Source organism: Chinchilla lanigera, unplaced genomic scaffold (assembly GCF_000276665.1).
Source record: "Chinchilla lanigera isolate Chin_1 unplaced genomic scaffold, ChiLan1.0 scaffold00034, whole genome shotgun sequence".
NCBI classification, from domain to species: Eukaryota; Metazoa; Chordata; class Mammalia; order Rodentia; family Chinchillidae; genus Chinchilla; species Chinchilla lanigera.
The window spans coordinates 17,053,474-17,080,192 of NW_004955435.1; the positions used below are offsets into that span (position 1 = coordinate 17,053,474).

Here is a 26,719-nt window from a genome sequence, read left to right on the forward strand (position 1 = left end):
CAATGATCTGAGATGTTATCATTTTTATAATATCAAATGCTGGTATGAATTGGGGTCTATTTCTGGATTTACTCTTGTACTTCACTGAACTAGTGTTCATACACTAGTATATGCTGACTTAATTAGAATATACTTATATCAGGTAGGGTACTCCTCATCATTGCCTTTTTTTTTTTTTTTTTTTTTTTAAGACAGGGTCTCCCTATGCAGTTCGGGCTGGTCTTGAACTCAGTTTGTAGCTCAGGCTGGCCTTGAATTCACAAAAATCCTCCTGCCTCTGCCTCCTGAGTGCTAGGATTACAAACATGTGCCACCACACCCAGCTATCATTGTTTTTCTCTTCTGGCTGTTTATGCCTATTGATTTTTTCATATTAACTTCAAAATCAGCTTGGTTGTCCCAGAAAAAGCAACTATTTAATGCTTTATTGGGACTGTGCTCAGTTTATAATTTGAGAAAAACTGTCATTTTGATATTGATTCTTCTTATCCAAGAATAGTGTATCTTTCTATTTAAATCTTCTGTGTGATCATGTCTTAATTATAGAAAAAAATTTGATAAAAAAGAAAAGGTGTAATTAAGACATGTTATGTTACATGCACCAAATCCCTCATGATGAATGTAATCATTATGTACTGTACATATGTACTAATAAAATTTTAAAAGAAAATAAGATGAAAATGATTGCTAAACATGATAGACTGAGCATATGATTTATTTTTTAAAGTAGAAAGGCTATATTAATCACACAAAGTGAAAGAGAAGAGAAAGAAAAATTTAAGTTATCAAAACATTTTTGGAAGTTGAAAAGTATATTACTTTTCAATTCAGCATACTTACTGAGAACTCTGAATAAGTGCTTATATAGACTGTGCTACAGAACCATGGAAAAGCTAAGTAACACAGAAGGTAGGGAACCTAAAAACAAGACATGAGTTTAAAATCTGTACAAGGGCTGGTTAAATACCTCTATCTACTTCTCCCTTCCCGTTAATTTCTAAAGTAAACCGACTGACTACAAACGTAAGATGTCAGATATAAGCATGAGAGGGAATCATCAGCCTGAAAAAAAAGGAGATTAAGTATAAATTCCTTCATCACTTAACTCCATCTATAAGTCATCTCCAGGAATTCTAGCAAAGGAATATAATCTACTCTATCCCCAATTCTCTTAGCTGTAGAAATTAAAAACCCCAGAGAAACAATCTCTAAACACTGCTATTCAGAGCCTTTCTTGCAATGATATATCCAGACTCCCTACTGAGCTGTCAACTAGTAAGTCCCATCTATCTATTCACCATCAGCTTTATACTGACTCCTGTTTAAATATGAACAAATTACAGATCACCTTTAAGAAAATATCTAACATAAAATAAAACAAAAAGTAAAACAGAGAACTTAGAGCATAAAGGAAAATTTCAAGTATATACAATTAATACCAGAGAGATAAAAGGATTCTGCTCCCACAAAACAGTGACAGTTATGAAAAGCAACAGAAGGACCAAGGATATAGCTCAGTGGCACAGCACCTACCTGGCAGGTGCAAGGTTCTGAGTTCCATTCCTGATACCAAAAAAAAAGCAACAGAAAACAAATCTCTCAAATTCAAAACATGATAGCTGAAATTCAACAGTAGGAAAAGAAGAGAGTTGAATCTCCCCCCAGAAAAAACAGAACAAAAAAGGACAAAGAAAAATGTAACAGAAAAATAAAGATACGAAAATCAGAGAATGAACCTGAGCCCAGGGATGTGAGGACAATCTGGCTGCGACATCTGTCACCCCACTGATCGCCAGGGTTGATTCGGCTGATCTGGCTGGCTAGGCAGGTGTCCCCTTCCTCCCTCAATGTTCCATGTGCATCCCTGCCAAAGCTGCAAGCTCGGTCGAAGAGGACAACCACCCCCAATAGAGGAGGACCGTTCCTTGGTCAAGGGTATACGAGTAGCTGTGCTCCCCTGCTAGAACCTCCAAACAAGCTCTCAAGGAACCTGAGCCCAGGAGTTTCAGAGCTGCCTGAACAACACAGTGAGACCCATCTCAAAAACAAAACCAAAAAGAAAAAGGGAGGGCTCTCTCTCTGCCATGAAGTGAATGGGTCTGCTTTACCACCTGTGCTCTACCAAGATGTATATTCAGCCTCACCTCAGCCTTACAGGAATGGGACCAAGCAACCATGGACTGGAACTTCTAAAATCATAAGCAAAAATAAACCTCTCCTTCAAAAAAAGAAGGAAGAAAGAAAAAGAAAGGGAAAATTAGAGGATGAAGCAAGAAGCCTAACATAAAACTATTAGGAATTTCAGGAAAAAAGAATAGAATAAGAGCTGAGTGAAGTCTGGCAGTGGAAGGAAACACCCAAAATCACAATACATACTTGGGAGGCTAAGGCAAGAAGATCAAGGCTAATGGATCAAGAAGTTCAAGGCCAGCCCGGACTACATAGTGAGACCCTATCTCAAAAAGGAAAGAAAAAAGCTGAAAGAAAGAAATTAACAAAGAAATAATATAAAAAGGACTGACTATGTAGCTCAGTAGCAAAGTGCTTGCCTAGTATTCACCAGGGTCTGGGTTTGAACATTAGCACTAAAAAAAAAAAAAAAAAAAAAAAAAAAATGATGATCAAGATGATGATGATGATGATGATGATAGAAAATTTACCCCCATGTCCAGATGTGTATTTCCAGATGGAAAAAAGGGCAAGAGCAAGGTTTGACTGCATTAGTAATGTTTTATGTCTTGAGCTAAGTGATAGGAACCTAGCTGTTCATTATTATTTATACCTCTTTGTATTTCTGAAATATTTTATAGTAATTTTTTTGAAAAGGAATAAAAGATCATCTCAAAGTATATTATCCTAGATATTCTGAAATTTTATAATAGAAATTGTGAAAGCCAGGCATGAAAGAACACACATATAATCCCAGCTACCCGGGAAACTAAGGCAAAAGGATCACAGTTCAAGGCCAGCCTGGACAATTTTTTTTTTTTTTTTTTTTTTGGCTTGCTTTGTTTTGGAACTGGGAATTGAACTCATAAGCTCAGGCTTGCCAGGCAGGCACTTGTACCACTGAGCTATATCCCTGGCCCCCGCCAGAACAATTTATGGAGACTTTATCATATTAAAATTAGGGGAAAAAGGGGAGAGGGGCTGAGGATGCAGCTTAGTAGCAACACCAAAAAAGAATCAGGAATCATGACAACCCTCGATTTATCAATAGCAACACTAGAAGCTAAAGGCCAATGTGAGGAGAAAAAAAGACCTCCAACCTGGAATTTTGTATCTCAACTACCAAGCAAATGTTATGAAGAAAAAAAAGAAAAATTTCATGCATGTGAGGTCTTAAATTTGAGTCATCAAATCCAGGCAATAGTTACAGAATCCTGGAAAAGGAAACAAGGCAAACAAAGAAACTTCAGGATTTGCACATGAATAAATAGACATTTAACAATGCTAACCGCAACATGATATTGTGACAAAACTTTCAACCTAAATGTTCACAAACAAGAATGAATTGATACACATACAATATACTAAATACAGTCGTTAAGCTGAATGAACTAGAATTATATCTATCAACACAATTCTCAGAAAACAATGTTGAACCAAAATAACTTGCAGTGTACATGCAACATACTATTTATCCAGTACTGGGGATCTACCTCAGTGGCACAAGTGCCTGCCTGGCAAGCGCAAGGTCCTGAGTTTGATTTCCAGTACTAAAAAAGAAATATATATATATATATTATTGATCCAATTTTAAAACATACAATTGTATGTGTGGCTTTTATGTTCCTACTGTAATAAATATTTTCACATTCATATTCTCTATTTCTTTCTCTCCTTGGCTCTTCATTCCTTCCTCATATAACCCAGGGACAGAGGAATGTCCTCCCAACTCATTGTGTCCACCCTGTCAAGGATCTGCAAGTAAGAAAATCTCTGACTTTATTCCCTATTGAGGGTGGTGTACTGAATTTGGACCTTCCATCTAAAGAGCCAGGCACTACTACAGGTTAGTTTTCCCCAGCACACCAGGGAGAACGCAAAAGGTAGGTGTTTAGCACCAGAGTGATGGTCAGGCAGGCATAATCAGGAGCCAGGGTCAGGTAGGGAGCCACAAAAGTGCCAATGATGTAAACAAGTTTCCTGTGTGAGGGAGCCCCCTGGTGATGGATCAAACAAGCAGGCATTATTCTATAAGGTAGAAAGAATCCTGTGAAACACACCTATAAATACTGCTGTCCAGCTTTTTTTCACTTCCCTGTTAGGGTAAGGCAGGAACCCCAGTATAGCTGGGCACTCTCAAAACACATACACAGTAGTAAAATGTAAAAAACTCTGAGCTGGGCATGGTGGCACATGCCTGTAATCCCAGCACTTGGAAGGCTGAAGCAGGAGAATCACATGGCATTCGACACAAGCCTGGGCTACATAGTGAGTTCAAGGCCACCCTGAACTGCACAGCGACACCCTGTCTCAAAAAAAAATCTTTATGAAAATAACAAACTACAATTTGAGGATTAAGATTTACTTCTAGGGAGAAAGAAAAGGTTTTCTTTTCTTAAATATGAAAGACACATAAAAAGTAGCAATTTAAAGCCAGGTGTAGTAGTGCACATCTGTAATTCCAGCACTCAGAAGACTGAGGGAGGAGGATCACTGAAAGTTCAAAGCCATCCTGGGCTGCATAGTGAGTTCAAGGTCAGTCTGAACTACACTGAGAGACTCTGTTGAAAAAAAAAAAGAGAGGGCTGGGGATTTAGCTCAGCGGCAAAAGCGCCTGCCTAGCAAGCGCAAGGTCGTGAGTTCGGTTCCCGGTACCGGAGAAAAACCAAAAAAAAAAAAGAGAAAGCAGCAATTTATTTAATATAAATGACACTTTTTTTAAAAGCCGGCCATTGTGGTACACGCTGCAATAATCCCAGCTACTCATTAGGCTGAGGCAGGAGGATCACCAGTTCCAAGCCAGCCTTCATAACATAATGAGATCAGTCTCAGAAAAAAAGAAACAACACACACACACACACACACACACACACACACACACCTTATGTGCAATGGAAGAAAGAAAGTTCCCGGGCAGAGATGGATAAGTATCAGTAAAAACTCTAAACAAATGGGTACAGTTTTATTTGGAACCATAGAAAAAATTCTGGAAATGGCTAAGTGGTTATAACTACAAAATTGTGAAAGGAATTAACACCATAAAATTATATAGTTAAAAATGGTTAAAATGGTAAATTTTGTTACATATATTTTATGACAATTTTTTAAAAAGCTAGGCAAGGTGGATGCACACATCTGTAATCCCAGCTGTTTGGGAGGCTGACACAGAAGGGTGACAAGTTGGAGATAAGCCTGGACCAACCCAGTGAGACCCTATATCAAAATATTTTTAAAATAAATAAAAGGTCAGGCATAATGGCACATGCCTGTAGAAATGATAGCACTCTGGGAGGCTGAAGCAGGAAGATCACAAGTTCAAGTCCAGCCTGGGCAGTTTAGCAACACCCTGCCTCAAAACAAAAGTGCTGGAGATGTAGCTCAGTGCAGAGGCTCTGGGTTCAATCTCTAGTGCTGAAAAGAATAAAAAAGGCAAGGAAAAGAAAGGAAAGAAAGAAAGAAAAAAGGGAAAGGGAGAAACAAAGGGAGAGAGGGAGGGAAAAGGAGGGGGGAAAGGGAAAGAGGAAAATAAACTAAGCAGGCTGAGAGATGGAATTCGGAACACAAGCAGATGGATTAGACATTGGGGAGCTGGGATACCTTCTCTATTACAACAGGAAGAAATGAGAAAAAATGTATACAAATAAAAAATTTAAATGGTCACCACTGAGTACTGGCAAACAAGCTAATCAAAGAAAAGTAGACTTCCTAGGCAATATTAAAAGCCTTATGAAACAAAAGCCTTATGAAAGGTTAGAAAGAAAAAAGGTCCTAAATGATTCTAATCCAAAAATGATTTTTTAAAAAAATTCTACTGTGAGCCAGGCATGGTGTTGCATTCCTGTAAAACCAACTACTTGGCAGGCCAAGGCAGAAGGGTCCCAGGATCAAGGTTAGCCTAGGCCACTGGTGGTGAACCTGCAGCACGTGTGGAAGCTCTAGAACGTCCATTATTACTGGCATAGGCAACTTGGCAAGGCCTTGTCTCAAAACTGAGGGGGAAGAGGTGTTGGGGATGTAGCTCTGTGCTTCCTGGCTTTGAACCCCAGTGCTGCTGGAGGCAAAAAAAACTGTACTATGTAGAGTGAGATAAGATTGTCTCTTAGTTTAGGATATTATGATGGGATCTACACACCAGATGAAAGAAATTAAAGTAATGGTAGACAGCATATGATGCAAAACTGTTTTGTGTCTTCTTTTTTTTTGGTAGTACTGAGGATTGAACCCAGAGCCTGTTGGTTGCTAGGCAAGAACTCCACAACTCAGCTAGATCCCCAGAACGAAACAGTGTTACTTAAATTCGCCTGTTCTTGGGAATCAAATCACTTGGAGTACTTTGCTCTAGACCTCAGAACTTCCAGGAGAAGAACTTCAGATTCTGGTAAGTATTTTGAACTAGCAAGCCCAGATTATTCCTTGGATCTGAAAAGTTTGGGAAACCTGGCCTGGAAATGACAGTTGAAAGCAAAAAACATGTTGAGATCTACGAAGTGTATGTATTAGAACAAAGTGGAGGAAGAAACAAAAGTTGGGAGGACTACAGCGAAGTAACTACAAACCAAAGGACAGAAAGAGGCAAAGCTGCCATGGAAGCAGAAGATATACGCCAACAGGGTCCCAAAACTCAGCCTTCAGGAAAATCTGAAGGCAAAAGAAAGAAGGGTGTGGAGTCAAAGGGAAATGTGCCTACATAAAATTAAATATATTCACAATAGTTGTAGAATTTTAACAATTATTCTTAGGTAGACACACTGCTCTACACCAACACATTATGTAGCACTGCAGATGAGAAAGTCAGCATTACAAAGTTATCTTGTATCACTGAGAGTTAAATAAGATTGTGTCTCCAAAATATACCACCTTTACAGACTGGGCAGAATATGTTAGAACTCAGGAAAACCCAAGCTAGAAATGCACTGTATAGAATACCTTGTGTTATTAAGGTGAAGCAGGGGTAGGACAGATTATTCCAAAGAACTCTTATTTCAAGAAAAAGCCAAGCTGACTGTTTAAAACAACACAAAGGAAAAAGGTAACTAGCAATCTTCCTAGCATTACGACCTATGAGTACAAAGTCATTTCCACTTTAAAACACTATTGAAAAGCAACATGGGTGGGTCAAAGTGGGTTTATTATAAGCTGTGTGTAGAATGAGAGGAAACAATTTGAAAACAAATCTATTGTTTTTATTTATGTTGTTTTAGAAGGCCAGCTACTTTAAATATTTCTCTTTTCATATAATGCACTCAGGTGTAGCATTCCTTAAGAGTTCAATTATTTCCCAAACTACATATACTCTATTAGTTCCACTCTCTATTAGTACTATCGACTCCATTACAGTTCCATTCTTTATTAGCACTATCGACCACTATAAGTGTTAATTATACTAATCAAGGAGTAGACAGCATATAATAAGCCCATTTAAGGCCTTGCCCCAACACGCAATGGAGAAATAACATTTTTTGTTTTTCTCCAGAATAGTAGACATTAAAGTTGAATACTACAATCCTACAGACTACCACCATTTTACAGAGCAATAAAAATAACATTTATAAGTACTGTTAACCTAAAGTTAAAAAGCTATGATTTTTTAGCAAAAACCCCAATATTATATTTATGCAAAATGTTTTTGAAAAAAAAACCCAGAACTTAAAATATGAACATTTGACAATCTCCCTTCCAACACACACCTTTCTTGCTCAGGTAATACCCTTCAATTACTTAGCTGCAATAAGGTACAGTCTTAAGACAGTGACACTTAAAACAATTCCCATTTAACTGTATTTTTAGTGTTTGTTATTGTTTTATTTGCAATTTATGCACAGATGTTGAGACCTGTGGGCTTGCTAATCATGGGCCTGTAACACCAGTATTGCCAGAAAGAATGTTGAAAATGTAAATTATCAAGCCCCTTCTTGGACCTTCAAAATCAAAAGCTACATTTTAACAAAATTCCTAGTTGAATTATATGTACATTATAATTAGCTATACTCTTTTATAGAATTTTATACCTTTCAGAGACAGAGGAAAACAATCCTATTTAAGATCTACTGTTGTTTAATCTTGGGGAAGGTCCCAAACAAAATGTGACTTTACCTATGAAACAAGCTCTGGAAAATGGCTCCCCACTTTTCCAGAACTCTGTTAGCCCATCAGATGACTAGAAGATTTGAAATTTTAACCAATTTATCTGTTGCCATCAGATTTTTACAGGTATGGGGATCCAAGCATAGCATATATATTGCAGAGCTATAATAATCCAAATTTTAAAACTACTAAAAATGGCTTCAAGTAGCCAATATAGTAATCACAAAGCCTAGGCAAAAAATATCATAAATTACGTTTATCCCTAAAGTACCTGGTTGTATGTGTACAGACAGATTTTTTTAAAGAAAAATGTTAATTTTCCTCCATTAACTGATTCAAAGATGCACAAACTCTATGGTCGAAACTAGCATTTAAACCACTACATGACAGCACATTCCCATAATTCCAGCACTCTGAGCGGTTGAAGCAAGATCACAAATTGTAAGCCAGCCTGGAACATAGTATGACCCTATCTCAAGCCAGGTGTGGAGGTGCATACCAGTAATCCCAGCACTGAGGCAGTAATCCCAGCAACCAGGCTGAAGTAGGACTGCCACGGAGTTCAGGCCTGAACTGAGAGAGACAGAGAGAGAGAAAGAGAAAGAGAGAAAGGGGGGAGGAGACAGAAAGAAAGAGAAAGATGAAAAAAAGAGAGAAAGAGAGAGAGAGAGAGAAAGAAAGGAAAGAAAGAAAGAAAGAAAGAAAGAAAGAAAGAAAGAAAGAAAGAAAGAAAGAAAAAGAGAAAGAGAAAGAGAAAGAAAGAGAACGAGAAAGAGAGACAGAGAAAGAAAAAGAAACAGCCAGGCGTGGTGGTGCACGCCTGTAAGCCCTGCACTTGGGAGACTGAAGCAGGAGGATCCTTGCAGGTTTGAGGCCAGTCTGGGCTACAAACTGAGCTCAAGGCCAGCCTGAACTGCATAGTGAGATCCTGTCTCAAAAAAAAAAAAAAAAAAAATTGAGAAAAAGAAACAAAGAAAAAAAGAAAAACAAAAGGAGACAGAGGAAGAAGGAAGGAAGGAAGGATGGATCGCTTCTCAGCCTTTTGGCTAAGATCAAGTGTAGGAAGGAAGAAAGGTAAGTAGGGAAAGAGAGGAAAAAATGACCTTATCTCAAAAAAAAATTAAAAAGTTATCTAGCTAACAACTATTTACAATTTAGTTTTAAATAATGACTATTCTAAACAATTCTTAGGATTTCTTTAATAATACTATAGAATTATAAAGAAAATTATAAAATGGTAATATCTTGTCAGCACATATGTAGCTCTTTAAATCAGAAACTCAAATTAAGCAGGGCATAATCGTGCATGCCTGTAATCCCAGATTCAGGAGGCTGAGGCAAGAGTATCACTGTGAGTTCGAGGCCAGGCAAGGTTACCCAGTGAGTTCAAGGCCAGTCTGAACTACACAGCAAGATCCTGTCTCTAAAAAAAAAAAAAAAAATTTAAATTAACAGTTAGCCACTTGATTGCTGAAAGTTAAGCAAACAAGAGGTTGGTGTTTCACCTGGTATCATGAATTTACCTCCTTTTGTGTTAGAATATCTCAGTGTTATAAAATTGTTTTGTTTTTTTTTTTAAAAAAAGGTATAATGTGGATCCTAGCTCTAGCTATTATAGTAATTGAAAAATACAAAAGTAATAGAATATACCATTTTTCTTGTATGAAACAAACCTGTATTTTACTTCCTGCTAGAGATGAATTGTAAAATAGTGCTTCTAAAATCTTAATGTGTACATGAATCATCTGGGGATCTTTTAAAATATAGATTTTGATTCAGAAGATCTGAGTTAAAAAGAATGCATTTCTAGCAACTATCCTAGTGGTGTCAAATCCATTCAAGCACATTTTAAGTAGCAAGGTTCTAACGAAAAGGCATAATTTATAATAGATGCTCACTTTCTACAAAGTACTGGTCATGATGCTTCCAATAAAGTTCTAATTGATCACCTAACACTTCTCCATTTTCGCCTATTTGAACCCTCATATGGTATGTGACATTTTTGTGTATCATTCTTAAAATCCAGGGCACTTGTATACTGATCTTCTTTCTCCCTTTCTTTGTTGGTCTCTTTTGAAGTTCTTTATACTTACATGCAGATACTTCAGAGGAGTCCACCCTCAGCTTCATCTCTTTCCCATTCTAATGTTATTCCCAGATCGCCTATATGCTAACTGATCTAATTTCTGTATCTCCTCCTAGACATGTCTCCCAATCTCAGAGCCAATAGATTCAACAAAGAGCCATTTTAAACTATAAACCCAAAACTGTACCTCTATCTGAACTCAACAACACTGCCTTCTCACCCCACAGACACCAGCTTTTTCAACACTGTTCTACATTGGGGGTTATCCTCCCATTGTCTAAACCAAGTAAAACTATTCTCTTTCACCAACTCTAGTTAATCTGCATCTTCTAATTATTTCTCAAATTTCATTACTTTCTCTCCAGTGTCAATACCAGATTAGACATGGATTACTTCTGATCTGGTTGCAACAATTACCTTGCCACTCTTCTGGTTTCCAATCTCATTTTCTCCCTCAATGCCATCCTTCACAGTGTAATCACTGCAAAGAAGTAGCTGGAATTACAGGTAAGTGGCCAGAACTGAAGGTATACACTAACCTCCCTCACCCTCTTGACTGCCATTCTCATTCTCTCTCCCCAACACCATCACTTCATTTCAACTTCAACCATCCCTTAACAGTCATCATGCCCTCTTGCTATTTGCAGCTCCCTGAAAGTGCACATTTTCAATTGCCTCTTGTGTATTTGTATGTTATTATTCCCGCTGACTAAAAAGTCCTTACCAAGTTAAGCATTAATCTGCTTTCAAGATTCTACTCAAGGCCAAGGTATAGTTCAGTGGCACAAGCACCTGTTTGGCATGCACAAGGCCCTGAGTTCAGTTCCCGGTACCAAAAAAAGGTTCTACTAAAGCATCACATGCCTTAAAATGTCTTTTCTAATCCCCTCAATTCTGAATTAGCTAACACCATGAACTATCCTCTCCAAAATATGGTTTTCCTTATGCGCATCTCTACTCTAATACTTAACATGTATTATAATTGCTGGTTTACTCGTGTCCCCCACTAAAGTAAACTCATCAATTGGTCCTTTTAAGAACCAAGTGCCCATTACATAGTAGGTTCTCAATAAATTCCTAATAAACCACCCTGAAAGATAGTCATGGGTAACTTTATATTATAAACAACTTCTAGTAACTCTGTCTCTAAAGAAATGAATTTACTTGACAATTTACAGATTAGCAGATTTTTACAGTTCACAACACAGAGAATTTCAAAATACCCTAGGTATTTGTCAACAATCTGAGAATATTTGCTAAAAATATTAGAAGTAAAGCTTTTTGTACTTTGTTTTAAGCTGTTATACTTTAATTTCACTGTTCATGGTGTTAGACAAATAAAAATAACCTCTTCCACAATGGCCAAAATAAGGGAAAAACATGGTAAAATGGTGTGAACACTGTTCAGATGGCATAGGTTTCCATCCTGACTCTTCTATTTACTAGCTTTATGGCCCTAGATGAACTTACCCAAGCCTCAGGTTTTTTAATACACAACGGAGATTAAATTGTTCACCTATCCTCTGGTTATTTCAAATATTGAGATATAAATGTGAAAGTATTTCTATGAACCATGAAGTGGTAAACAAATCCAAACTATTACACTGGCTTTCATCCGACATCCACCAAACATTTTACAGGAACAAATGGAAATTAAAGTTTCATGGGCTAATTTCACCTCCTCTATTCACCCCATATTTCTCTCCAATGACTATTCATAAGTAAAATTAGGTTCCAGGACCACCTCAATATTCCTATTGAGATGGCTGATGTGCTTAATATCTAATTTAATTATAAGTGTTTAACATTAATTTAATAATTTCATATGTTCTTTAAAAGCGACTACAGGGGCTGGGGATTTAGCTCAGCAGCACAGCGCCTACCTGGCAAGCGCAAGGTCGGAGTTCGATTCCCGGTAACGGAAAAAAACCAAAACCAAAAAAAAAAAAAAGCGACTATAAATTTCAGAGTAAATCTCAAGGTAAGTTGTTGGTACAGTCATTTAAATTTCAGCTCCATTTTTAAAAATTGGAGGACAAAAATCAGCAGGGAACATTATTTCTAGTAATTTTTATTAACTATTCAGTTTGAGTACTGTCTGTTGACACATAAACTTGATCCATTCTACACTAATGTGATAGTTAAAAAGTCACCCTAACAAAACTAGGACGTTTTTCCCCCAAATGTCTGGCTTATGCCTTAGATATGCTTGCTGGTCTATCGATCAGAAGAGAAAATTTGCTGCATTTCTCTAAATTTAAAAAATGACAGAACATGTTAACTTGGCTCTCAGCAATATTTTTTCTTGTTAACTACGGATGAATGGGGATTATGGACAAGATTAGAACTGTTTTTAGTCTTTTCTGCAGGATTTATAAAAATAGGACTCCCTTAGCTTCAAAGGAAAAAACTCCTTTAAAAAAAGAAAATCTACGAAAGTCAGCACTTCGGTACCTGATTGCAGTAACAAGGCCAAAATCCAAGACGAAGCCCTTTAATGCACATCGTGTTCCAACGTCTTGGGCAGCCCCGTCTTGCGACCTCTCCAGATTGACTGCTCCTGCTCTCTCTACTGCAGAGAGAACTTCAATTAGAGAAATTCTGAAGCTCATAAATCTATACTGGATTCTCCCTTCACTGGAGGCAAGGATGGCAAGACTCACTAAAAATACTCAAGAGATTCAAATATATCTAAGTGGCTTAAAACCACAAGATAAGCAGCTGAGAGACTTAACAAACAGCAGTGCATTTATCCAAATTTTAAAAAAAAACTTAAAAGAATGGCAGCAAATTAGATATTCTGAAAAAAAAGTTTTAAGAATAGTGTCTAAAAAGTGAAATCACATCCACTAAACTTGAATTTATAATATAAACAGCAAAAAGTAGAGCTGACCATTCACATTCATAATCCTTACATGAAAAGCAAGCAAGAAAAAAGTAGGACGCATTATTAATGTCTTTTTAATGTCCTAAAATAACTTCATTGAAAAAAATGTTATGCTAACAACTGGTTTAGAAAGGCAACACTTCCCTGCTGACTTAAGCCTAACTGCCCAAGCAAGGCTTCAGAAAATGTCTTTACCTTCAACAGTGCATAGGCAGAAGGAGCAGAGGCTACGGCAGCCTTCCTAGTGACATTCCCAAGTTACATAAATGGAACATATTTCTGAGATAGACTGCCAACAAGTTACTGAAGAGGAGAAACAAAACCAGCAAAAGCCTGGCAAGTAACTATGCCAACATCCTCATGTGTTTTATTATGATATAAATCTAACTCTTAACCAAAGTTATTTCAAAGCTACCAAATCTAAACATCTTCCACACTAACATTACCTGATCTGTGAAAGACAATTCTTTTTCAACCTGTGTTCCAAAAAAACTCCTAATGATGCAGGACACTCATAAAGTATTTCTTCAACAAAAAGGCCCACTCTAAAGATCTCAGCAATTAAGATTTTACAACTGGACGAACAGACAATTTGCAGTGCCTTTATCATCGTGAATCTTTACCAAAATGTGCTGGTGTGCCATGCAACAGAAGGCGGTTAATGCTGTTGAGATAGTATATTTACTAAATAATGTAAGAATAATTTTACCTTACCTGAGTGTGAAAATTTGAAATGGTTGTTGTTTCAATATCTTTCTTGCCCAGAATTTCCATTTTCACTGGAGTGTTGGGGAAATTAAAAGCAAAGTAGTCCAAAAAGTCTGGGAGATAAGCAGCTGCTCCATGCACTATTGCTAAAGCATAGTAAGCAGCATTTTTCTCATTTTCACTGAATGTCAAAGCAAGAAACTCCTCAGAAAATCTCTCCATCTCCATTGGAGACAAAAATGAGAGTTCATCCATGTAAGCATGAAGGACAAGAGCACCACCATTGGACTGGTGTTCCTCGTGAATAAAGTTGCTAAATTTAGTACCTGTTTTTAAGAAATTTCTACGAATAGAATGTTCCTGGTGAGTCATAAAAGGTGTTTGTACTCCCTGGGGTACCCGATATTCTTGCATGCCCAAATTTAATCGGCACAGCTGTTCATCTTTCAGATACCTGAAGGATTCCTTATTAACTCCTGAAGTGCTATTTATTTGTCCTTGGTTGAGAATTTCCTTACTGATGCGGGTCAGGCCAGCACAGACGGTTTGTACTTCCTTATTGTACATTTTAAGGCGTCTTCCTCGCATGTCCTCTCGGTGTTTCTTTTTCTTTTTCTTCTTTATTTTCTTCAAGACAAAATCATCAGCTCTCTGGGTTTTACCATTTTCATCTGGTGTTTCTGGCCACAATAATTAAAAAGAAGTTAGTTGCTAGGACTAGTGTCAACATACAAGCTTAAGGTACTTGATCCCAAATTAAATAGCTACTTCTCAATTTCTCAGAATTTGCCATTACAACTATATTTTAGCAAATAATTGAGACAAAGACCTTAAAAAAGGGTAACATTCTGAGTTGAGGATTATGTTAAAAAGAAGATAATAAGGGGCTCAGAGTTTGGGTAAGTGGCAGACTGTATGCTTATCATGTACACGGCCCCATATTTGATCCCCAGCACCACCAAAAGACAACATAAAAAGCAGGTATTTACAAGGGTAGCAATATAATTTAATATGATTTACAATCTAAATTAACTTTATATGTGCCATATTGTATGGAACATTTGTTCAGTAACCCTGCTGCTGAGATAGTATATTTACTAAATAATTTAACAATAATTTTACCTTACCTGAGTGTAAACATTTGAAATGTTGTAAAATCTAAACTGAAGCAATGTCATATCTCACATTTTGATGTCAGTCTATAAATTATTATGGTACATGTAGGTAAATCAAACAAAGGCAAATTAAACCATAAGATACCTGTGGGAGGTTGTGGGTTTTGTTTGTTTTTCTGAGACAGGGTCTTGCACTATAGTTCAGGCTTGTCTTGAACTCACTGAGTAGCCCAGAATAGCTTTCAACTTGTGGCAATCCTCCTGCCTCAGCCTCCCAAATGCTGGGGTTACAGGTACATACCACCACACCCAGGTAAAATGCCATTTTGCCTGTCAAATTATCATAGTTTTTACCGTGAGAGTTTTTGTTTTGGGTCATGCTTAAGATGCTGTTGGAAGTATAAACTGATACAAGTTTCAAAGGGCAATTTGGTAACCTACTGAAAGTCTTGAAAATACTTATACACCTTAGACCTACTTCCAAGTCAAAGTTACCTAAGAAAATAATTTGAAGATCTACAAAACTATCTATGATAGAATTTAAAACAACAACAATGAATCCTCTAAATGTCTAACAACAGGTATTATTAAACAGACTGATTAAACTCTGGTAGTTACATACTAAAAATATTACCCAGCCATTATACATTATAGATGAAAAGAACTAACTTACATACAAATATTTTCACTCCTCTAGAAAGTCTATTCTAACAACTCTTCACCACCTAAGGGAGTATGTAGCAATAGTTACTACTGCCATGTGCTCCCTAACAACTGTACTCCATTATACCACTTAATCACACCCTGGGTTATTATATATTTAATGTAAAAGAAGTATATCTTATCTTTCCAGAGCATTTAACACATGTATCCACTTAACACATGTATAGGCTGACCCCTTTTTATATTACACATTTAATCATTTGAACATTTATTAAGTACCTACCATGTACCTTCTATATATACTTCTGGGCACTAGGGATATGGTGCTGACTAAGGCAGACACAATCCCCATTCTCTGTACCCTGACAATATAATTGGACAAGAAAAAGAAAGTACCAGGTAGTGGTAAGTACGCTGCTCTAAATGCCAAGGAAGTTCTTTATAAAGGTGACATTTAGACTGAATCCTAAATAGTAAGATGAGCCAGACATGTGAGAACTTGGGGAAAACAGAGAGAAGCAAAGCACTTAAAGAGAGAAAAAGGTCAGCTTGATCTATAGTATAGATAGATAGATAGACAGATACAGATATATCTCACAGAAAAATATCTGGAGGAATATATACCAAGATATTAATTGTAGTTTTCTGTAGGTAGTACAATTCTAAATGTCCCTTCTTTTCTGCCTAACTGTATTTTCTTATTTTCTATAATATACATATTACTTTTGTAATTTAAAAATTCTTAATTTTTAAAAGTATTATCATTGATTGACAAGCCAAAAATAAAATGGCCTCTTTTATTTACTAGTTGGAAGATATACCTAGTAAAAAAAATCTTTACGATTAAACCTCAGACATATACCTATCATCAAGCTTGGTCTAGCATTTACTGTATAGATTTTATCCATCAAATAACAGTATTCCTGACATAATTCAAGTAATTCAGTGTTTACACAGGTATTTCAATTAATCCAATTATTAGCTCTGTGAAGAATATGATCAATAAATTTTACAGTAAAGAATTTGGTATAATAGGGAAATACAGTACATAAGTATATTAAAAACACACTCCAAATTACCAAACACAGTAAATAATAAAAGTTTCTAAATATTTTAACATCAAATACTTTAAGGTATAAAGATGTCAAATAATTTTCATTGTATTTAGTATCTGCTTTTTAGAACAAAAAGAGCCAGGCGTGATGGTGCACTCAGCACTCGGGAGGCTGAACCAGGAGGATCACTGGGAGTTTGAGGCCAGCCTGGGCTATATAGTCACTTCAAGGCCACTTGAACTACATAGTGAGACCCTGTCTCAAAAAGAAAAACTTTTATTTGTAAATATTACTTATAATTAAACTGAGATCATATACCAAATATGCATGCAATCAGATTGCTTATGCTGATAAAAGAAAATGCAGTGTTTTATTCTATGTACAACTAAATCTTTGATAATTAGTGAATGCTCAATAAGTTATTTCTGTTTCTTACCAAATAAAATTAATATAAATACTTTGCCCAGTACCAAATCAATAATTCAGGCAATTCTTCCAAACAAATAAATGCCATTAAATACTAAGGTTAGACTGACTTAAAAATGGTCATCTAATTACCCTCTACTAAATGTTTTTGCAATTTCACAGGAAAAAGGGAGAGAAAATATATCTGAATAGATCTTGTTACTTTAAGCTTCAGAAGAGGTATGTGGTATGCAGATGATGAATTGTGACCTAGATCTGCCACTGACATTAACACCAAGAAGGAACTGCCTTGATTTTAACACATTTTCTACAATACTATCAGCATACCACTGGTATTTCTAACACGGCCAATTTATTCCAAAACTCATTTACATGAAAACTACTCAATTAGTCTACCACAGACCATTTAAAGAAAAAAAAAAAAGACTATACAAGGAAAAGAAAAGGATCCCAAATTGATTATAATCTCATATTCCACATGATGTTTCCATCTATCTCCATCCTCATTCTTGCTTTTCAAATGTTGACTTTTCAAGCTGAGAAAACTTGCATTTGTTTGTACAGAAACTTGGAACTATTCATTTTAAGATGAATTTCCATGTACAAACAAAATTTATTTATTCTTGAATTATGATGACAACTGAGAATGGCCTAAGTATCCAACAAGTTGTTGAAGGTTATTACATAAAACTGGTCATTATTGCTTCACGAGAAAGATACTAACTGCCTGGCCTTGAGTTTAAGATGCTATTTAAAAGTCAGTGTTTAAAAGCTTCACAATCTTAACATTCTTGCTAGAGTGTTTTAGTTTTCCAACAGGGAATGTATTCAGAAAGTCACATGTTAAAAAAAAAAAAAAAAAGGAAGTCACATGTTGAGTATTTCCTCATAGTGCAGAAACTAAACTTTACTGACATTAATTTGTTGTTGTTGCGGTCCTGGACATGGAAAGCAGGGCACTGCACATGCTACACAAGCTCTCCACCACTGAGTTACATTCCCACCCCAACATCAGTTCTTTACAGAAAAGTTCTTTACACAACACCTATGATAAGGAAAGCTTTCACTTACAAAGCTGTGAGATTCAAAATAGTGTGATTTAACAGAAAAAAACAGAAACACTGATTGGAAAAACAAATTGCTGGTTACCTGGAAAAAGATCATTGTAACTATCATAGATTAATAGATGACACTCTATCGGTAAAATACTCACATATGCTAATGTTTTCAACTACTACACAGCATGATGTATTTAATATCACACTATTGGGAAGTTTCCATTGCTACAAAAAATTAGTTCCCAAATTACCAAACTTAAATTCGTAACCTCATGCTTCTTTTCTTTTTGGTACTGAGGACTGAATTACAGAGCACTGAGCTACACTCCTAGTCTTTATTTCTTTTACTATGACACAAGCTCTCACTAAGCTATTCAGGCTGGCCTCAAATTTGCAATCCTCTTGCCCTACACTCTTGCACGCCTGGGATTACAGGCATGTGCCACCGTGCCCAGCTCTTAACACCATTCTTACATTTCAGCTACATTTTAGAAAAAAATGCGGTACCTTCAATGCCTAAAAATCATGGTACATAAGAAAAATAAAACAATAATAATCGTTAACATTTTAATAATCATAATAGAGACAGGGACTAAAGTTTTTTCTTCAAAATAAATTCTTTTTAGTCTTAAGAGTTCTCCCAGTTCTATGCAAAATCCTAAATAAAAAGGAAAAATGAAAAATCATTCCACCTTCAAATTTTGTGACTCAGCGTATGTTTTTAACACTGCTTAATCACCGCCACCCCTGATGTTTATGAGTGGATTGGCTAGGATTGAAATCCTTGTTCTATCACTTTATAGCAGTGTAACTTTTTAGATTAACAGCAAAATTGAGAGGAAGGTACAGAGATTTCCCATATACCCAAGTATCTACAAATACATAACCTCCCTATCAATACTCCCCCAATAGTGATACATAAATTGATACATCTTTACCACCAAGAGTTCAATAATCTATATTAGGGTTCACTCCTGGTGTTGTACATTCTGTATGTCTGGATAAATGTATAATGAAATGGATCCACCATTATAGTATCACAGAATAGTGATGCAGCCTGAAAAAATCTGTGATCTGAATATTCTTAAATCCCTGTGCCTTCATCACTAGCAACCTTCATCACTAGACCTTTTTATCATCTCCACAGTTTCGTGTTTTCCTTACTCCATATAATTGGAGTCATACAGTATTGTAGCCTTTTCAGACCGGCTTTTTTCACTTAGTAATATGTTTTTAAGGTTACTCTGTCTTTTCATGACTACATAGCTCTTTTTTTTTAGTACTATCTGGATATACTACAGTTTATCTATCTACTGAAGAACACATTGGCAACCTCCAAGTGTTAGCAATTGTAAATAAAGCTGCTATAAGTCTCTATGTGCAGGCTTTCGTGTGAACGTTTTCAAATCTTTTTAGTAAATACCAAGGTGTGTGACTGGTAGATCACATAATAAGAGTATGTTTAGCTTTATAAGAAACGACCGAACTGTCTTCCAAAATATAGTAGCTGTGGCATTTTGCATTCATACCAACAATAAGGCAGAATAACCTTTTAAAGTTACTATCTTTCTACCTATTTTTCACTGATAAGTGAGAGTTAACAACAGTATTTTCTAATTAGATTAGTATACACAGTATATGAAAAACTTATGTAAAGCACTTGGCATAATCCTAGAACATAAATACTTAATACATGTTAACTACTATTTTTACCCCCAAATAGCTGAATTCTGGAGACAAAGTATGAAATTTAGACGGTGCTATGTATAAGCAGGTGCTTTACAGTTAGATTGGTGTTAAAGCTTCAAACTCTGTTTATTAAGGTCTATGTAAGTTCAAACAAACTTTCACAAACTAGTGAAGTGGACACAGAAATCCTTTTTCAAAGAAGAAAGTAACCTGAAACAAGAAATGTAACTTTATATTAGCTCACAAAGGTGACAGGTACAATCAAAATTCAAACTCTCACTTGTCTAACTCCAAATTTTAAGCTCTTCCAGTATGATACACTACACTCCCTTGCTGCCTCTTCTATCAACCTCTTTATATAACTCTCCCATAGACAATCAACTACAATTATTCAGTTACAATTAATGGACTTGAAGCGACTTGGGCAAATCTCTAATAAAGGCAGTATTACTTTATTCAACAAATACTCAGTGCTCATTACATAATTCTGCACAAACACAAACATGCTATTATTTATATTAGGCACAAGTTTTCATGCCCTCTTGAAGGCATTTTTTTGCTCTTCTCTGGTTAGAGGAAAAACAGCAGCTCCTGAAGTTATTATTCTGATGAGATTATCTGCTTATTTCAATTCTCATTATAATCCCAACAATTCTCCATTCCGATCACTACAATCAAATTTTTAAATTTAAAACTCCTCCCAAATGAGGACTGTGAGTTCAAGCCCAGCCTGGGCAGCTTAGCAAGACCCTGTCTCAAAATTTAAAAAATTTTAAAGGAAGGCCAAAGATGCAGCTAACTGTAAAAACCTTGGGTTCAATAACAACACTACTAAAAACAAACAAAATAAACTACCAATATCTTTCTGACATTACAGAAAATTTCTATTAACTTCTGACTTAGGAACACGTTCCCTGTGATACCAGTAAGGCAGTTAGTTAGTCAAAGGTGAAAAAAATATGAGAAAGGAAAGGGGTTGGGATTTAGCTCAGCAGCACAGCGCCTGCCTGGCAAGCGCGAGGTCGTGAGTTCAATTCCCGGTACCGGAAAAAATAAAATAAAATAAAATAAAAAAAGAAAGGAAAGCTGACATACATATGCATATGTAAGAGCAATCCTGTCATTTAGGGGATAAATGATGGCATGGAGCACAAAGCTAGGGAATCATTTCTCCTTTCTAAAAACATAAAAAATATTAAAATTTAAAACTTACTAATCAAGAATAAAAGCAAGCATTACATCTTTTGATGGTTTTTTGAGGAAATATGTTTATGCTTTTGTGAGACATATAAGGGAGAAAGAATTTAAGAGTTCAAAAGACGTATAACTCAATTTAAGACTCAAGCCTATTATATACAATAATTTTTGAAGAAAATTTTCTTCATTAACTTATCAATCCCAACAGGTATAGCAGAAAAGGAAAAGGCTATCAGTGGACTGTGGTGCAAAAAACTGAGTTTAATATTCAGTTCTACCATCAACTAGAAAATTTCAAGCATGTCACTTCACTTCTTTGAAAAGCACTTTTTTTCCTATTTTACGGATAAAGCAAATTTATCCTAACATTTAAAGACTGTTTCAATTAATTACAAGCAACTCTAAATGTCTGGGATCATAATGATTTGTACAAACCTACAAATGAATTTCGACTGAGTACTGGTAGGCTGGTGTGTAGGACTGTCTTATAGCTAAACTCAGGCTGGCAAACTTTCTCTGTAAGGAACAAGATAGCAGACTTGCAGGACATATGGTCTGTCTCAACTGCTCTATTCTGCTACTAGTACTACCAGTTTCACTAATGTACAACTGCCATAGACAACATGTATGAATGAACAGAGCTGTGTCCCAATAAAACTTTATTTCTGGACACAGACTTTGAATTTCATGTAATTTTCATGTGATGTGAGATTTTTCCTAACCATTTAAAATGTAAAAACCAACTTTTACCTAACTAGTTGTACAAAGAGAACTGATTTTTTTTTTTGGTCTTTTTCAGACAGGCTCTCCCTATGCAGTTCAGGCTGGACTTGAGCTCACTTTGTAGCCCAGGCTGGTCTCAAACTTGCAACGATCCTCCTGCCTCAGCCTCCCAAATGCTAGGATTACAGGCGTGCACCACCACGCCTGGTGAGAACTGATTTTTGAGAAAGGTACAAAAGCATTTCAATGGAAAAAGAATTATCTTTTCAACAAAAAGTGCTAAAACTGTTCAATTTCCACCCTCCACCAAAAGAACCACCACTTAAATTACTCAAGTGGTTCACAGATTTACATATTTATGTGTAAAATTTTAAATTATAAAACTTTTAGAAAAAACAGAAGGAAATCCTTGGGACTTTAGACATGACATCAAAAACATGACTCATTAAAGACAAAAAACTCAATAGATTGAATTTCAACAACATTTAAAACTTCGTTTGTTTTTGCTGTGTGACAGATCTTGTTAAGATGAAAGACAAGCAACATACTACAAGCAAGAACTTGCAAGCCACCTAAGTTGACAAAGGACTTATACCTGTAATCTAAAAAGAATTCTCAAAACACAATAAAAAAAAAAAACTTACAAGAAAGTGGGCATTATATTAAGAGTTAATTTACTAATTAGAATATTTAAATGGACAATGATGTCATGGAAAGTTGACATTATTAGCTATGAGTCCATGATAAGATATCACCATATATCTAGCTAAACAGCTAAAATAAAAAGTGACAACACCAGATATTATCAAGAATGTGGAGAATATATAATGGTATAGACACTCTAGAAAACAGTATGTTAAAAAATATAACCTAAATTTGTACTTCAAGTATGACCTGGGAATCACATTCCCTAGAGAAATGAAAATTTACTTCCACACAAAATGTTCAGAGAAGCTTTATTCGTAATAGCCCAAAACCAGAAACAACCAAAATGTTCTTCAATAGACAAACAGTTCAACAGGGGAACAAAAGTACATCCATACTATGGAATACTACTCAGCAATGAAAGGGAAAGAGGTATTGATATATACACCATGTGAATGGTCTCACAGACAATATGCTGAAAGAAAAAGGCTAACTTCAAAAGACTACATATTGGGCTTGGGATTTAGCTCAGCAGCAAGGCACCTGCCTGGCAAGCGCGACGTCCCGAGTTCAATTCCCGGTACCGGGGGAAAAGAAAAAGATTCCATATTGTATGATTCCATTTATAAATGTTCTCAAAATTAGAGATGGAAAACAGATTAGCAGTTGCCAGGAGTTAGGAATGGTTGGGAGGGTGGAGAAAGCAAAGGAATATCTAAGGTTATAAAGGTAGATAGCGCAAGAGAGATTTTTGTGGAGATGAAATAGTACTGTATGTTGATAGCAGAGGTGATTACACTAATCCACATGTGATAAAATGGCATAAATCTACACATACACATTGCAGCATGTCAATTTCCTGGTGTTGGTATTATGCAACAGTTATGTAAGATGTAACCACTGAAGGAAACTGGTAGAAGGTAAAGACCTCTCTGTACTATTTTTGCAATTTCTATGAATCTGTAATTATCTCAAAAAGTTAAAATACTTTCTAAAAACTAGAGGATAAGCAAAGGGAAGATACAGCTCTATAAACAGTTAAGTCTTCCTGAGTTTGATTCCCAGTACCCATCCCCCTGAAAAAGAAGTCTACCTACTCTCCTTATTAATCTTACAGTTCTTTCAAAGACCAGTTACAAAAAAAAATAAAAGCCAGTTTTAATTAAGGGCCTACCATAGGCCAAGCAGTATTTTAAGTGCTTTCCACATACTGCTCCATGTAATGCAGGTAACAGCCCGGTGTGGCGGCACACACCTGTAATCCCAGCCCTTGGGAGGCTGAGGCAGATGGATCATTGGGAGTTTGAGACCAGCCTGGGCTACAAAGTGAGCTCAAGGCCAGCCTGAACTGCAAAACGAGACCCTGTCTCAAAAGGACAAAAAAAAGTCCATATAACAACCTTATAAATGAAATACTACAACCCATTTTTACAGACAGGAAAACTATGGCTAAAGAGAGAGGTTAAGGTGGAAGAGCCACAATTTAAATTCAGATTAACTACAGAGGCATGTCTTTTGTATGAAGGTAACAAAAATAAACATATTCAGAAAGGGAAAAAACTACCAAGTGGTGTGCAAAACCTGGGACTAAGCAACAGTTAAACTAGTTTTTCTGTACAGTTTTCGGAGTGCAGCCAGGCGTGGTGGCGCACGCTTGTAATCTCAGCACTAGGGAGGCTGAGGCAGGAGGATCGCTGCAAGTTCCAGACCACCCTGGGCTACAAAGTGAGCTCAGGGCCATCCTGAACTGCATAGTGAGACCCTGTCTCAAAAAGACAAAAAATTAAAAATTAAAATGCCAATGCATGTCAAGTACCTAGACTACTACAGTGCAGTTTTTACCGAATGTTTCTAAGTTCTTTTCTCAATAATATAGTTTGCGTATACATTGCAACAATCTCCCAGCCAAAAGTTAAAATGCCTAAATGGCCTGACCTTAACCTATTTCTCATCCACATTAGTAACTACAGATGTTGAACACTGTGGTACCCAATAGCTATATATATATGGCCAACTATAAATTCGAATTAAATACAATTAAAATTTCACTTTCTCAGTCACACTAGCTACATTTCAAGTCTGCTCAAGAGCCACATATGGCTACCACACTGGATAGCAGAAATGTAAAACATTTCCGTCATTTATCCATCAGTACTATCAGTTCTATCCATCAATACTGGATTACAGACATTTTTATTTCTTTTTCAAAAGAAAATGCGACCTGTGCAATCTTCAGAAATACTCTGTGAATTACTACGTCACTGCCACCATCTACCTGTAAAATGGCGCCAGGTCTGAGATTCTTGATTTAGAATCGGCCACTGCCAATGTAGTATCAAGCACAGGAAAAATATAAGCAAAGGAGTGGGAAAAATGAGTTAGGAAAGAAAGCAAAATCACGTGACTTGGGGCTGTGCTTGAATCAAGGTTCACAAATCAGTTCTACATCCTGTTGTGCCAATGACTTTAAATTTTTTTAATTTTAAAAATTTCTTACTTTTTGTACTTGGTTCTAGTTAACTGTGATTTGATGAATCTCCTCACTATTTTTGGGCCTTGGTTTTCTCTTCTGCCACACAAACTTAAAACAAATGATGGCTAAGATTCCACCTAGCTCTGTATGGATGAGAGTGCGCGCGCGCGCGCACACACACACACACACACACACACACACACACAAAGAAGGTAAAAATAAAGAAAGCAAGGTAAAAATAAAGAAAGTAAGACCATTCCACATTAATGGGGGAAACCATCAATGTTTCCACCTGTCAGCTTGTCCTAAGTTCTACTTCTGAGGATGAGACTTGGACACAACTAGAGAAATATTTATTTCTATTCAATAACTACTTACTGAGCAATTATTGTATTAGCACTACTGGAAGTGCAGCAGCACACAAAAAATCAGTTGGCCCTAAGACCAAGTATGTGGAAAGAATGTAAGGCTCCCAGAACTTTAGATTGAAAGACTGGTTCAGTAAAATGTAATAACCAAACTGACCCTGTAGCAAGACCCAGAAATAGCTTAAAATCTTGAGAAAATACAATAAATGATTTAAAATCATATACAAAGCACAAACAAGTGACACAATCAAAAGCATTATCTCACTTCTTCCACACAGGATATAAATAAATTGTACAAATACGTGGGAATAGGAAAACAACTTAATTTCCCTAGAATCCACGTTTAATTAAATAGTCCTACATTTTCTGGGTTAAATATTCTTCAAGGTTATTGGAATTACATAGCTGTTCAAACTGCACTAGACAGAATAAAATGCAAGTGGAATTCTTACCTCTACTATCAACTGCACTCACCTCTTTTCAGAGGCATCGGTCGTGTTTCCTAGGTCCAAATAGGAGAGAAAACCTCATCTAACCCTATCCTAAGAACTAAAATAATAAAAAGTTTTAAGAACATTTTTACTTCTAGATAAAAAGAAAAACGAACTGTGTTTGATTAAGGTAAAGATTACCTTGCAGAGACTAAGGCACCCAGAGAGTTGTGTAGCCTCTATAATAATTCATACACGCCCCGAACCAGACCTACGAATACCTGGGGGCGGGGGTAGAGGGGTGGCCGTAAAAACCAAAGATTTCCAAGAACAAGAAGGAGAAGGGTTTCAGCGACGCGCCTTTACTTCAGAAAGGCAGTTTTTAGTACCCCATCCACTAATTCCAACCCAGGGACCGCGCGGCGCGGAAACCTCGCCGAATTTGAAAACAAACGTCTCTAGGCTCCGAGGAACTGCAAAGGGGGTTGGTAATGACAGCTCGGCCTCGGAGCACGAAGGCTCAATTAGGTCAGACTGTGTCAACGGCCAGAAACCGGGGGGCCACCCGGGTGGGCTCCGGGGAGCAGCAGCAGGCGGCGGCAGGGCTGGGGAGTCTCTCGGCACTAACGGGGCGGGATGTCGGAACCCAGACAGACCTCCAGCCCAAGGCCGGGCACTTCGCCCGCGCTCACCTCGCTTCGGGGCCTTCATCGCAGTCATCCCTCCAGTCCCCTCGCCGTTTTCCTGTTTGTCCTTGTGCTTGGGATCGCCCGGGACGCAGGAGCTGGCTTCGCCATCGGGGCCGCGGTGGTGGTGGTGCTTGTGCCGCTCCTTGTGGCCCTTATGCTTGGGCCCGGCCGCGCTCACCGTCAGGGGCGAGAAGGTGAAGAGGGCCGAGGTGCCCGGGGCCGGGAGCGGGGTGGCGACGGCGGGCCCGGCGGG

General features: G+C 36.9%; 1 protein-coding gene across 2 annotated transcripts in view; it reads right to left on the reverse strand.

The window, feature by feature from the left end:
• Rsbn1 (round spermatid basic protein 1) overlaps positions 1 to 26,719 on the reverse strand; it is a gene marked incomplete in the record, with an annotated part of 53,472 nt that overhangs the window by 25,301 nt on the left and 1,452 nt on the right. For both annotated transcript variants that reach the window (XM_013516427.1, XM_013516425.1), the window contains 2 exon segments: positions 13,941 to 14,614; positions 26,470 to 26,719. In XM_013516427.1, the coding sequence (XP_013371881.1) occupies positions 13,941 to 14,614; positions 26,470 to 26,719 (924 nt within the window).